Source organism: Trematomus bernacchii, unplaced genomic scaffold (genome assembly GCF_902827165.1).
Source record: "Trematomus bernacchii unplaced genomic scaffold, fTreBer1.1, whole genome shotgun sequence".
Taxonomy (NCBI): Eukaryota; Metazoa; Chordata; class Actinopteri; order Perciformes; family Nototheniidae; genus Trematomus; species Trematomus bernacchii.
In genome coordinates this window covers 218,593-231,863 of record NW_022987817.1, presented here as the reverse complement: position 1 = coordinate 231,863, position 13,271 = coordinate 218,593, and the positions used below count along the sequence as shown (strand labels likewise).

Below are 13,271 nucleotides of genomic sequence, written 5' to 3'. Positions count from 1 at the left end.
TATCACTCACTATCCTGTCTTGTTTAATTGTGTATTTACACGTCTCTTCTTTGATATCATGTTCAGCTCTTGTCTTGGTCTCAGTTGGAGCTGGTCTTGATTTTGCCCTCAGTTAAAGATTCTTCACTTTAAAGCAGGTGTTCTCCTCTCCTTGCTTTACCCATGAGCTCTTCTTGTCCTCTCATCTCCATCAGGTACTCGACTCGTTGCTTCCAGCCTGACTTGGCCTCAGATTTCTCTCCCTCAATCAGCAGGTCAATGTACTCTGGAGTGGAGAGAGGATTTGGCCTCAGTGCGATCTCTCCTAGTCTGTTCAGACACTCAGCAGCTCTCTCCATTATCTCCCTCAGTCCAGTCTGAAGACGCTTATATTCAGCCTTCATTTGGTTGATCACTTCCTGAACAGTTCCCTTAGCCTTTGAGGCCTTCAGGTACTTTTCTTTCAGATCATCCAATGTTTGCCTTTCTTTAACCTCCTTATACTCCCATCTGAACTTCTGGTTAAAATGTTGACTCCAATGACATTTTCCTGGACACTGAGTACAGTTTCCATCTGGTCCCATTGCAGGACACTTTCTTTTATCTTCATCATTGGCATATGGACATGGATAGTGACAGGTGACATGACACACCTGACAGTTGGTGATGAAGGTTCCAGAGCCAGATATATCTTCTTTAAAAGGCCTCATGACGACTACTTCAATCTCAAATGTCTCATTTCTGCTGATCTCTGCTTCATGCAGTTTAAGTTGTTCAGTTGTCTCATTAATCGTCTCAAGCTTGGCTAACCCTTCTTTAACCCGCTTCTGCACATTTCCAATTGAGATCTGGAGCTGATTTCTTTCTCTGAGGACTTCCTTTGTCATTGTCAAGCTTTTGGTTGTTATCTTATTTAAAGCAACAAAGAACCTCTTCATGCTTTGTGCCCCCAGTTCCCAGAACATCTGATCAAAGCCTTCATCTACCTCCTCTCCACTGGAGTCAGCAGCAGCAGATGATTGGTTCTGTGCAAACAAGGCAGAATTATTGAATTTGAAGTGAACTGGCAGCCCGTGTTTTGTTTTAGGACATGGGACACCTGAAGCTTTGATCGCCTCTAGAACTGGTGTGAGTTGGAAGTCTGAGAATGTCACCAGAACCTGGAGGTTTTCTGCCACATCTTTGCCAAAGATTGAGAGCACAGAATCAAACACATACTCCTGGGATGCTGTGAGCCGAGCTAAAGCAGCCTGAGCTACAAAACACACAGCGTCCATTTCACTGACGCCACGCTCTGAAGAGAAGAGATTAAGAATCTGTTCTGTGATCTCTTTGTCTCTTTTTATTCCTCTTGAATCTCCAAAACCTGGAGTATCCACAATGGTCAGAGAGTAATTGATTTTAAAGTCCTCTTGGTGGTTGATGTTGTACACAGTGACTTCAGAGGTCTGGCTCTCAGCTTGAGATCTCGACTGATCCTCATCAACTAACTTGAATCTGAAATCGTCCTCCCACTCTACACCAACGATGTAGTTGATGAGTCCATTGATCAGAGTGGACTTTCCAGATCCAGTTGCTCCAACAAGCATGATAGTGCAATTTTGCCTCATGCTTTCTTTGCCAAAGGTGTACCCTCGGCATCCATCAACTTCCATGTCTTCTTCTGTCAGAGGCAGTTTGTAAACTGAGGGAGATTCAGAGTTGATCCTTTTGCTTTTACTTTTGAGGAATTCTTTGAGACGGTCACATTTTGTTGTGCGGACATTAACAGCGATGCTTTCTTTGCTTCTTCCAGCTGCACCACAATCACACCTGACCCTGACAGCGTATTCTGTCTCTGGCTGAAGTCCTGAAATGATCGCCTTCTCAGCTCCCGCCATCATTTGCTCCCAGTGGAGATCTTCCTCTTTCACCTGTTGGTCTGGTTCGGCGTACTCCACGATGTAGCTCAAAACGTGGACATCTTGTCCGAGCTCAGCAGGTTTCTCCCAGCTGACTGATATCTCACGTGAGGTAGATTCAACGTGGAGTTTTCCAGGAGGGCTGCAGGGTAAGGTTTGAATGGATCCACTGACTTCATTGGCTGGCCCGGCACCTCCTGGTGTCTCTGCCCTGCATCTGAACATGTACTCTGTGTTAGGACTCAGGCCGCTCACTGTGACTTCTTCAGCTTTGGATGCTGTCTTTTGTTTCCAGTCGTCCTCTCCTCTGACACAGTACTCAACAGAGTAGGAGGTGATGTCCTCTGCTCCAGATCTGGGTGGAGAAATGTTCAGCGTCACACTGCTGTGGTTTATATCACTTCCTGTTACTGTTGCAGGCTTTGAAGGCGGCTCAAAGTTCTCATTGACAGAAAAGCCGTCTGTATAAAGGTAGATGCTGGCACCTCTCTGTGTCTCGTTTGTTAAACCCACCGTCAGGAATGTGATGTTCTTGTTCTCCTTGTTGGCCTCTGCAAAATCACTGAAGAGCTTTGCTTTATGCCGCATTGCTTCCCCTTCTTCTCTTGAGTTGTACCATTGATCTGGAGGGGGGGGGATCTTGAGCATCGTCTGGTTTGGGTGTTTGTTGAAGGTAGTTTGATAAAGTTGAGAGGTACGGTTCATCACTTCCCAGCGAGGTGAAGACAAAACACACAGACTGCTCTGCTTTGAAGCTTTCTTTGTACAGGTCTTGAGATGAGATGATCTTGGTGTTTGTCATCATGTTGGTCAGAGACATCACGGTGTATATTTCTCTCTCCTTACAGTCCATCCACTCGTTCAGGTCCTTGCTGTTGAAAGGAGAAGAACATGTCTTCTTCAGGATCTCTGCGAGCACAGCTTCTTCTTCTCCTCCTCCTCGGATTGATGGAAGTTTCTTTGCCAGGGTTTGTTGGAATTCCAGTTTGAACTCAGAGCACTTCTGTTTAAAGGTTTTGAGTTTGTTTCCAATCTGTGGGAACTGCTATGCAGTTTGGGTTCTCAGTGCATCATTGAACCTCATTTCCAGGTCACTGAAGTCCTCCAGGACACTCTGAGATTCTTCAACTAATCCTATACTTATCTGACGGACAAGTTTAGCAGCAGTAGAATCTAAAAATGTCAGAGGCAACAGCCAGACCTTCACTGGTACTGCGTTTTCCCCGTTGTCTCCCAGCAGCTTTGGCAGACTTTGGTACACCTCTACTGCCTCCTGAAAGGATGTTGGAGGTTTCTGGACCAAAAAGTCTCCAAAGAATCTGCAGGAGAGTTTATCAACCTTTGCTTTGTCCTTTTCTTCCATTTTCAGCGAGCCTTTGCCCTCTATTGAAAGGCAGGGAATGTTCTTGATCATCACATTCAAGTGTCCCTGAATGTCTTGATGGTTCTCGTTGACAGACACCTCACGGTCAAAGACAAAGAAGGCTTGTGCCCCATAAAGGATACCTGTAACTACATGTGTTGCTATTTCTTGATCAAAGACATCTCGATGCTTAACATTGCCTCTTCCAAGATGATTCATGGACAGTTCTTGGACGTTTGTGGTAGCTTGGTAATTCAGTGTTACTCTGATATGATTTTTGGAAGTCTTAGTATCGTTCAGGTATTTGGCTGATCCTCCAACCTCTACCAGTCCACTCAAGAAACTAGCCTTCAGCGATGCTTTAACATTTAGTGCTGAAGATTTGTCCTCAATTGATTCAGATGCAACTATATCACAATCATTATAGTTCTGTGGTCGTTCTCCAATATCTTTTTTAAGGTCATCACGGTCCCACAAAGTGATTCCTGCAAAAGAAGAACCAGAAATCAAGCTAGAACCAAATTTGATGTTAATACACACTATAACTTTAAGGGGAATCAACACATTGTCCTTCCATTAATTGTAGCTTTCCTGTTGTTAGGAACTGAAATATAGAATGATTTGTTCAGTGATGCGATTCCTGAGAAAAAATGTTTGTCTGAATTTTGTAGCCTTTATTTAACCAGGTGAAAAATCTCATTGAGATCAACGATCTCTTTTTCAAGGGAGACCTGCGGTACATTGGTTACACATAATAACAACAGAAAACAAAAAGGACATCACAACATAATTACAGGGGTATAAATTAGCAACCTATTCACAGTGACAGGTATCCAATAACATTTCATCCAGCCGTGCTTTAAAATGATGCAAGGGAATCAGAATGCTCAGTTTCAATGTTTTTTGCATGGTGTTCCAAGCTAGAGGAGCAGCGCACATAAAAGCTTTAGTACCTAAAACAGTCCTAGCACTTGGCACATGTAATAAGAACACATCCTGGGATCTCAGGCAATAGCTACTTGCCACTCTCCGTGAGATCAGAGAGCAGATATAAGTTGGGAGTTTACCCAGCATGGCTTTATATATGAATATGTACCAATGACTGAGCCTCCGTACAGTAAGTGAAGGCAGACCGGCCTTGGCATACAGGGTACAGTGATGAGTAAGTGCTTTACAGTTAGTAACAAATCTCAGTGCACTGTGATAGGCGGCATCTAACCTTTCCAGGCAATGGGCAGGTGCATTCATATAGATCAGATCACCATAGTCCAGCACAGGTCAAAAGGTCACAGAGCCTTTTCCTGGCTTCAAGTGAGAAACAGGACTTGTTTCTGAAAAAGAAACCTAATCTAACCCTCAGCTTTTTAAGCAGATTAATGACCTGAAGTTTAAAAGTAAGACAATCATCAAGCCAGATACCAAGGTATTTATAACAGGTAACCACTTGGAGTACTTGTCCTTGCATAGTCACAATATACAAAGCAGTCTCTGGAGTCTTTTTAGCTTTTGAAAAGAGCATTACCTTGGTTTGATCAACATTTAAAAGAAGCTTAAGTTCAGAGAGCTGAGTCTGAATAATGTTAAAAACAGCCTGTAATTTAACACCAGCCTCCTTAATGGAGGGACCTGCACAGTACATCACGGTGTCATCCGCATAAAAATGTAAAGTAGCTTCATCCACATTTTCACCTAAACTGTTGATATAGATGGAGAATAAAAGTGGACCTAAATCAGAACCTTGAGGAACACCATTAGTAATGTTTAACCACTCAGAAGACAGCCCATCAAAGTGAACACATTGGGACCTTTCAGAGAGGTAGTTCACAAACCACCCACTGCATGGCTGGATATGCCAATACTGAGTAGCCTCTGCTTTAAGATGCGATGATCGACGGTATCAAACGCTTTGGAAAGGTCAATAAATAGAGCTGCACAGCTCTGCTTATTATCTAAAATACTCGCCACATCATTCAGCACTTTCATTGTGGCAGTGATGGTGCTATGTTGCTTTCTGAAGCCTGACTGATGTTTAGACAGGATGTCATTTGTACATAAAAACTCCTTTAGGCGTTCGAGCACCTTAGCCAGAACTGATAATTTAGAGATGGGCCTATAGTTATTTAAAATAGTTGCCTCCCCTCCTTTCAGCAAAGGCAGGACATACGCTGACTTCTATACTTTTGGAATTGCATTTGTGCTGAGGGAGAGGTTAAAAAGAGTAGTGAGAGGTGGAGCAATAAAATCTGCAGCTATCTTTAAAAAGAAAGGTTCTACGTTGTCCGGGCCGGCCGGTTTCTTAGGATCTAACTGGGTTAAAGCTTCATGAACAACATTAACAGTAAAAGGAGTAAAACTGAAAGGGTTTTCCAGAGCACATTGTTCAGAGTCACAGACTGAGGTGTTCACAGAAGCAGAGTTAGTCACAGAATCAAACAGAGAGCCACAGGACACAACATGCTCATTAAAGCAATGTAACATGGTGGCCCTGTCCGATATAGAGCCAGATGCTGTGGTAAGGCACGGAGGTAGCTCATTACGGATCTCACCGGTGGATATCGATTTTATGGCTTTCCAAAATTTCCTAGGATTATTCAGGTTTTCTGTGGTAACTGACAAATAGTACTTAGACTTAGCACTTTTGACATGTGAAGTGAAGCTATTTCTTACCTGCCTAAAACGCAGCCATTCTACCTCTGAGCCTGATTTCCTAGCCTTTGCCCAGGCCTTGTTTCTCTCATGCAGGAGACTGGACAGTTCAGCAGGAAACCAAGGATTGTCTCGTCCCTTCACTCTAAATTTACGTAGGGGTGCATGTCTATCAATGATCTCCATTTATGATAATAGAGAAAGCTTGTCTTGCTTACAAGACAAAAAGACACAAATCAGTTTAATGTACTTGACTATTGTCATGACTGTTACACTGCATCCTTGTTGTGAACCTGACAGAGTGGTGCAGATCTCAGGTTCTTCTGGTGCCCTCAGGTACACTTGGATACAGTGTTATTTGGGGTGATTTCTACGGTAGTACCACGAAACAGATGATAATTAGTTCATCGTTTTTTAATTCTGTGATTTCTGAACACCTTCGGTTGATGCTGTCATCTGGCCGTCCTGAGTTTATTCCAATAAACAATAAAAGTCAAATAACTTCCAGTTCAGCGGTAACAGTGACAGATAACAGCAATCAGTAGCCTTCACATTGTAGAACATTTTGTGATTGTCATGGCATGTTAAACTAAAAGTATTCAACCAAAGTCACTGTGTATAGTTTGACTAGCGCTGCTCTCAAATAAAGGATAATGACAGCACAACTTTCTCCAGCATCCATCACCGGCCAAAATAACCCTGATGAGAAAGCTTTCCTGCAGGTAGTGAAAGCCAAGATGGACACTTCATGTCACACCTGGCGTCTACTAGAGTGCTGGTCTCCATGCTGAAATCAAACAAGACCTGGAGGTCATCCAACAGGGCACCTAAGCGGACATTATTTATATCAAAATGTCATAGCTGAATTCTGTCCTTTAGCTCATGCGCTGGTGGAATCTCAGTTGAATATTTGAAGATATTTGGTGCCAAGTTGTTGCCAAACTTCTTCTATGTTTTCGGTAATTTTGTTGCGGGCCACCATTTACTTTCTGTCAGGCCTCTGTCTCTTATCTATTGAAAAATGATCCTATTATTTGTCGTTGCTACCTTTATATGTAGATCTTTAGTGTTGTAACAATTGTAAATTGTTTGTTAATATGTTGGATTATATCCTGGACTAAAGGCTACCATCCATAATTTCCCAAGACTACGCTGGTTCAATATAAAACAAACTCTTCTGTTTAATATTCTCTGGTTTATATATGTCAAGCATTCCTCGGATCCCAATCAACCATGATTTGTGGTGTTTGATAGAATTGATTTGGGCAACCTATTTCAAAGTGTCCTGATCTGCCCCTTTACTCTGTGGAGGGATCTCTGACATAAATCCTACATCAGAACCCAACGTCTAACCCTACTCAGGAAACCTGGGTTTATATTGACCAGAATCTGAATTTGAGCCTCACATAAACAAGATAGTCCAAACCTGTGTCTTCCATCAACACACACATCTAATCCATGCTTTCAAAAACAAATTTCAAATAACTTTTCATCTGTGTGTTTCGTTCCTGGCAAAAAAGAAAATGTCCGGTTTTAAAGGTGACATTTTTTCCTCACCAGGGACGAGAGAGTCGTTGCGGCAGTCGTACAACATCCCAAGACCGAAAGGCCGTCCGAGCGCCGCCACCTCCATCATCCCGCTGCCTTCAGAGGTCATCGCTCCGAATGAACTGAAAAGAATCGACAACAGCTCGTTAGTTAACTTCAATGATTTGGTAATATCATGTCCAACCATGCTCACATTTTGATTTCAATTAGACCTTTCTACTCAACAAAGAGACACAAAAACTCCACAAATTGACACTAACTCAATCAAGCCCAAATTCAAAGATAACTTTTCAAAAGCTACTTGAGCTGCTGTACACATTACTACACTCTCGTCATCCATCATAATCCATTATTACACGTTACTTTTTATGATGATAAGACATATTTAATTTAAATAAATTATTTTTCACTCATCTTATAAAATAATAAATAAACAGAAAAAGCTTTTAATTTATTGAGAGGGGATGATTGGCATAATTTATGTAAACAGTTGTGTCACTTTCACAGCTTTATTGCACTTCTTTTCATTATTTCCTTGATGTCTATCCAAGGCTGAAGTGTTTTATATATTTTTCAATTTTCTCTGTCAATTTATTTGCAAGTCATTTTTCTTTGGTAAAATGTATTTATGTACGCTAACTTGTACTTGACCTTGAGTAAGATACTCTATTAGATCTAATCTTTTGTACACGCTGCACTCTTTGATCTAAGCTCTGAAGGGCTTCATCTCCACCTATAGATATATGTTTGGTATTTCAAATGAAGGGCAGTGTAATTCAACCTGGAGCAGACTGAGAAGGACTGTGCTTGTTATTCACTGTAATAATTGTTTACTGATAAACATGCTAATATGTGAATAAGGGCGTGGCACTTTTATCCCCACTTCAAGCTCTGGCTAAAACTACACTACAACTGTTGTGCATATGACGATAAAACCATTTGATCTTTGAACCTTTTATCTTTAAGTAATATCAGTATATTGCCCAGCCCTGATCTGAACGTAGGCAATGTGGGCACTTCACATGGCCCAGCACAACATATTAAGATCAGCTACTGCCATCGCCTAATGTCATCTTTTATTGCTGATCTGCGGATGGCAGAAATGATGTCAAACATCAGCTGATGGCGATGTCTGGCTGATGCATCGGGGGTCCTTTACATCAAATAAATACAAACAGACACAACGACTATAGATACATTTACACATAAACTTGAATAATGAGACCTCTTCTAGAAATGGACCCAAGACTACTACACTACTTGAAAGTGACCTCAAAATGAATCAAGACATCCCTTCACTCTACTAAACAGAGTGCATCCTTTGTGTATATTTCCATCAACACATCAACCTGTACTGTATGTTGTATTTCTTTGTGTGTATGTGTATCAATCTGTTTCATACTACAGAGCGAGCTGCATGCTGTTATCTGTGCTGGGTTTAACATCCCATCAGCCTCCTGTCAGCTGCTGGTTCAAACCTGCACCATGCTGCCCTCTGGTGGCTGCTCACACAAACTGCTCAGGGCAAACTGCACACAGCCTGATATCACAAACAATACCCATAAACACTTTTAGCAGTGACGTGCGGTGAGTTTCATGGCTGGTGAGGCACTGACTCTTAAAGAGTCAGATTTACAAATATTATTATATTTTGACCTTGATCGAAATATTCTGTTTTATTCAAAAGCTTTTTTAGTCTGATGCTCCGATTAATTTTAAACAGACCGTTCAACAAAAGCATACCCACACAATGTAGTTTCATTTAAATATTGGATTGTTCTCTCTTTATAGTCTAGCAGGAAGGGTCCTCAGATTTCGAGATACCCCTACCCGAGGTAGAACAAAACACAACAATGATTTTTCTTATCTTTAGGGTCTCCCATTAATGAAATTGATTGTTGTCAAATTTTATTTTGGGGGAAAAAACTTTTTTTTTGGTTGTTCTTTAGAACTACCCCAATCCCTGAAAAAGAGCCAAATTAGACCAGGCCGAATGGGAAAGGTGACAAAAAAGCCCATAACTTGAGAATGACCACTCTTTTCCTCTTCAGATTTGCTGAGGTATGAACCAGGTGGCTGTCCTACATCACCAAATAGACAATTATTTAACGAAAAAAATACTGAATTATAGTCCTGTAAACTTAGCTTTAGTTTAGACGGAAATTGTACTTTTTGGTGATAGGAACATAGGACTCCATTACTTTTCTCTCATTTATCAGAAAAACAGAAATCCCTAAAAAATATGCCCTTACTGAATTGTCTAGCGTGCTATTGAACACTAACCAGTAGTTGTATGGAAATATCTGGTACAGTTCTATTGCAAATGAGATTTCTTTAGACATAGGCCTACCTCTTCTCTGACACAGTCAAATTCCGAATAGGGGATAAGTGGCATAATAGCCTATAAGTTAAGAATGCTCACTCTGATAGTCATCATATTTGGAGAGGGAAATACCAGGTGGCTGAACTACATCACCAAATAGTCAGAATAAGAGTAACCCAATACAATAAAGTGTATTAGTTCTAAATTGCAAGCCTCTAAAACATAGGTGTAAATAGTACAGGTTTTATTGAAACTGGAACCTTAATTCAAAGTACAGTATACAAATCGTCAAATAATTATGTGAGAGGTCAAGTATACAGATACTAGAATATAATGTTAAATGTCAGGTTCCTCAGAAACGTTAGGGGACACATTTTGACATTCTGCACAGCAGGTGCAGGGGAAGTACAGGGAAGGCCAACAGAGAGGCGCTGGCACTTTCTACTCTCTCCACACTTTGCATCTTTGCAATGCAAGTGAGTAATGTCTCTCACTTCTGTAGGTGCTGGGGGTTTTGTAAATAGCACTGGTTGAATGGCCCCATCTCTGACAATCCACCCCTTGCCAACAGGACTCCATAACAACACTGTAAAATGTTTGGCTGTAAAATTACAGTAAATTACTGGCTACTAGTTGCATGGATTTCACAGTAATTGACTGTAAATATTTCACAGTAATTGACTGTAAATATTTCACAGTAATTGACTGTAAATATTTCACAGTAATTTACTGTAGATATTTTACAGTAAATTAGAATAAAAGTACAGCTAAATACTGTGACTTTACAGTTGCCATGCCCATGGAATTACTGTGATAGCAGTACAGAGCTGTGGTATTATGGCTCCTTGCTGTACATCAATTACAGTAATTACCTGTATTTTCACACTTTTACTGTAGAAGTAATGCAACACAGTAGCCAGTAATTTACTGTAAATATAAAAATGTAAATAATACGAAATTTGACTAGTTAACTGGGATTTTACCATAACTACACAATTCAATCAGCTCAATCAACAAAGAAAAACAAAGAAAAAGAAAATGCCCATTTTAACTTTGTATTACTCCATTGAAGTGCAAAGTACATTTCACAGTGTCTTGGACATGTTGTTACGGCCCCAACCTCTACTCCGCGGTAGTGGCTCGTGCTGAGACCCGCAACATGAAAGAATACACGCAAAAACCGGTACTTGGTAATGAGAATTTATTGATAATCAGCCGTTTGCTCACACAAGCAAAACGGGAAACAAAAAGAGGTCTTGAATTCCCTGTGAAATTCTAAATGACAGTATTATATTGTGAACATTACAGGTAAAGACTGTAAAGTGGTAAAACAGTAATTTATTGTAAAATATTACAGCTAAATATTGTGAAATCATGGTAATATTTTACAGTGAAGGGTTTGTGTTCGGGCTGTGACACCATATCACTGTGTGAAACATTGCTCTTTACATGTTGTTGAAATGCATCCTCTGTTGGCGGCAGATTGTCTGAGGCTGCATCTGTTGTTGATGCAGTTATGAACCTCAGTTCATCCAAGTTTGTGCACATCAGTCCAATTTCCATTTCCTTTTTTCCATATAGCAGAAGCGCAAATTCTCTTGCGACTGGCAAAGACTCTTCCAAGCTGGCAGAGAGTCCAAAATGGGCCAGATCTTTGAGCTCGCTGAGATGGGTGGCGTGTGGCGCAGTGGATAGATCGTTGGTGTTGGGATCAGGGGAGCACAGGTTCAAACCCCACTGCAGTCAGCATGTCGTTGTGTCCCTGAGACACTTCACCCCACATTGCTCCTGTGGGGATTGTCCACAGTATTGAGTATGTAAGTCGCTTTGGATAAAAGCGTCTAACAAGTAACATGTGATGTAATGGGTCTTGAGTTTGGTGAATGCTGTTGTCTTTCCTATTCTGTACAAACTACTTGTTGTGCCACAGCCAGTGAGTGCATGACATGCTGGTAGACAGTTAGACATGTCTTTTCCAATGTTCTCACATATGGTGCTGATGGGGACATTTCTCTCTCTCATTCCATGGCCTGCATGCAAGTACATTAGAGATGAACCAAACATGTATTTGCTTGCATAATATATGAGCAGCACTTCCACATCTGTGTCATCAGACCTCACAATGATGCAGGAATATGACTCTGCAAGATGTATGGCACCATCCTTGTGTCTGCCTCCTCCTGATCACTGTAGTGATGTCAAACTGCTGAGTCTTGTTTCCACTACTCCTCAAGTACTTCCTGTAGTTTGGGACATTTGTTTTGCTTTAGGTTATAACACTTGTGTTATTCTTCAGAGCTGGGTCCTCATCACAGGTCTGCACTTTAGAACACCGTAGTGGGAGCTGTCCTTTACAATGTGTGTGGCTTTATTGAGGCAGCGGGAGTTGTAAACGCTGCATGGACCTTCTCACAGGGCGCTTCCAAGGAACTGCTGAGTCTACGATCAGATGAGGGCTGGGCCATAGACTGACATCACTCAAAGACTAAAGGTTCATGATTTGTCGTTTTAGCAAAGAAATGTAAGACCCAGGCTCCTCTGCAATTTGAAAACATAAAAAGAAACACGTGTACGTAAATGCAGGAATAAGTAAACTATATACATGTAAAAACGAGTGAGAGCACAATGTAGAAATGAACAATTAAATACTGTACAGGGCAATGAAATATTCTATAATAATATCAGTATCGTGATAAGAGATTAGGGTCTGTGTTAGGTTTCTGATATTGTTACATCCCATAATTGTCTTATCCTGGGTGCATTTCAGAAAAGTGATCTAATCTTATCAGACTGTTTTATAATATGATTTTACTCACTTAGCTGTTATATTAACATTAGATTATTCATCAGAAATCTCATTGTGTGAATATGTTGTGAAAGCACCAATAATCAACCATCTCCTGATCCACGGACTTGGTCAACATATTGTGATATTTGGTTTTCACTTAAGAGATATTGCATATATGGTCTTTTAATATCCCTGAAACCACAAATGGCAATACATAATAATAATAATAATAATAATACACTTTATTTATATGGCACCTTTCACGCACCTTGAGATTTCTTTAAATCAGATTGTGGTTCTAACAGAAGTATTCAGTGTGTTTGAGATTTGTAGGAAACTCACCAGAGATGCTGCTGTTTGTTGAGAAAAACCTGAGATCGTTGATTCTCCTTCAGAGAGGCGTGACGTTAAAGAGATGAGATAAGAGAAATATAAAAATAAAAATACAAAGGACAAAGTACAAACTTCAAGATCACAGTTTAAGTGAATGATCCTTTGTTCGTGTATCAGAACAAGGTGTGTTCCTTCATTCCTTACATGGCAAGAGAGAGCTGCAGGAAGGGAGTCAGCATTCAACACTTCCTGTTGCCTCGTCATGAAGTCGAGAGGTTTATCCCGAGCCAGGGGCGGTTCTACGGGGGGGCCAGGGGGGCCAGTAACACTCACTTTGGACCCCCCTCTGGCCCCCCTGAAAATGAAAAGTTTATGATTAAACAATTTCTT

At 40.9% G+C, this 13,271-nt stretch overlaps 1 protein-coding gene across 1 annotated transcript; it reads right to left on the bottom strand.

Annotated features, from left to right (window-relative positions):
- Window positions 1–2,800: 2,800 nt before the first annotated feature.
- On the bottom strand, window positions 2,801–13,067 carry LOC117498822 (neoverrucotoxin subunit beta-like). The gene is made up of 3 exons (XM_034150967.1): window positions 12,891–13,067; window positions 7,447–7,559; window positions 2,801–3,728 (listed from the first exon to the last, which is right to left on the bottom strand). Exons 2-3 carry the CDS (start codon window positions 7,544–7,546, stop codon window positions 2,926–2,928), a joined length of 903 nt encoding a protein of 300 aa, XP_034006858.1. The 5' UTR covers window positions 7,547–7,559; window positions 12,891–13,067; the 3' UTR covers window positions 2,801–2,925.
- Window positions 13,068–13,271: the final 204 nt, after the last annotated feature.

Coding starts and splice junctions, on each gene's coding strand:
- LOC117498822 (XM_034150967.1), bottom strand. CDS start 7,546: ATGACCTCTGAAGGCAGCGGGATGATGGAGGTGGCGGCGCTCGGACGG. Junction 3,729..7,446: donor CAACGACTCTCTCGTCCCTG/GTGAGGAAAAAA, acceptor CTTCTTTTGCAG/GAATCACTTTGTGGGACCGT.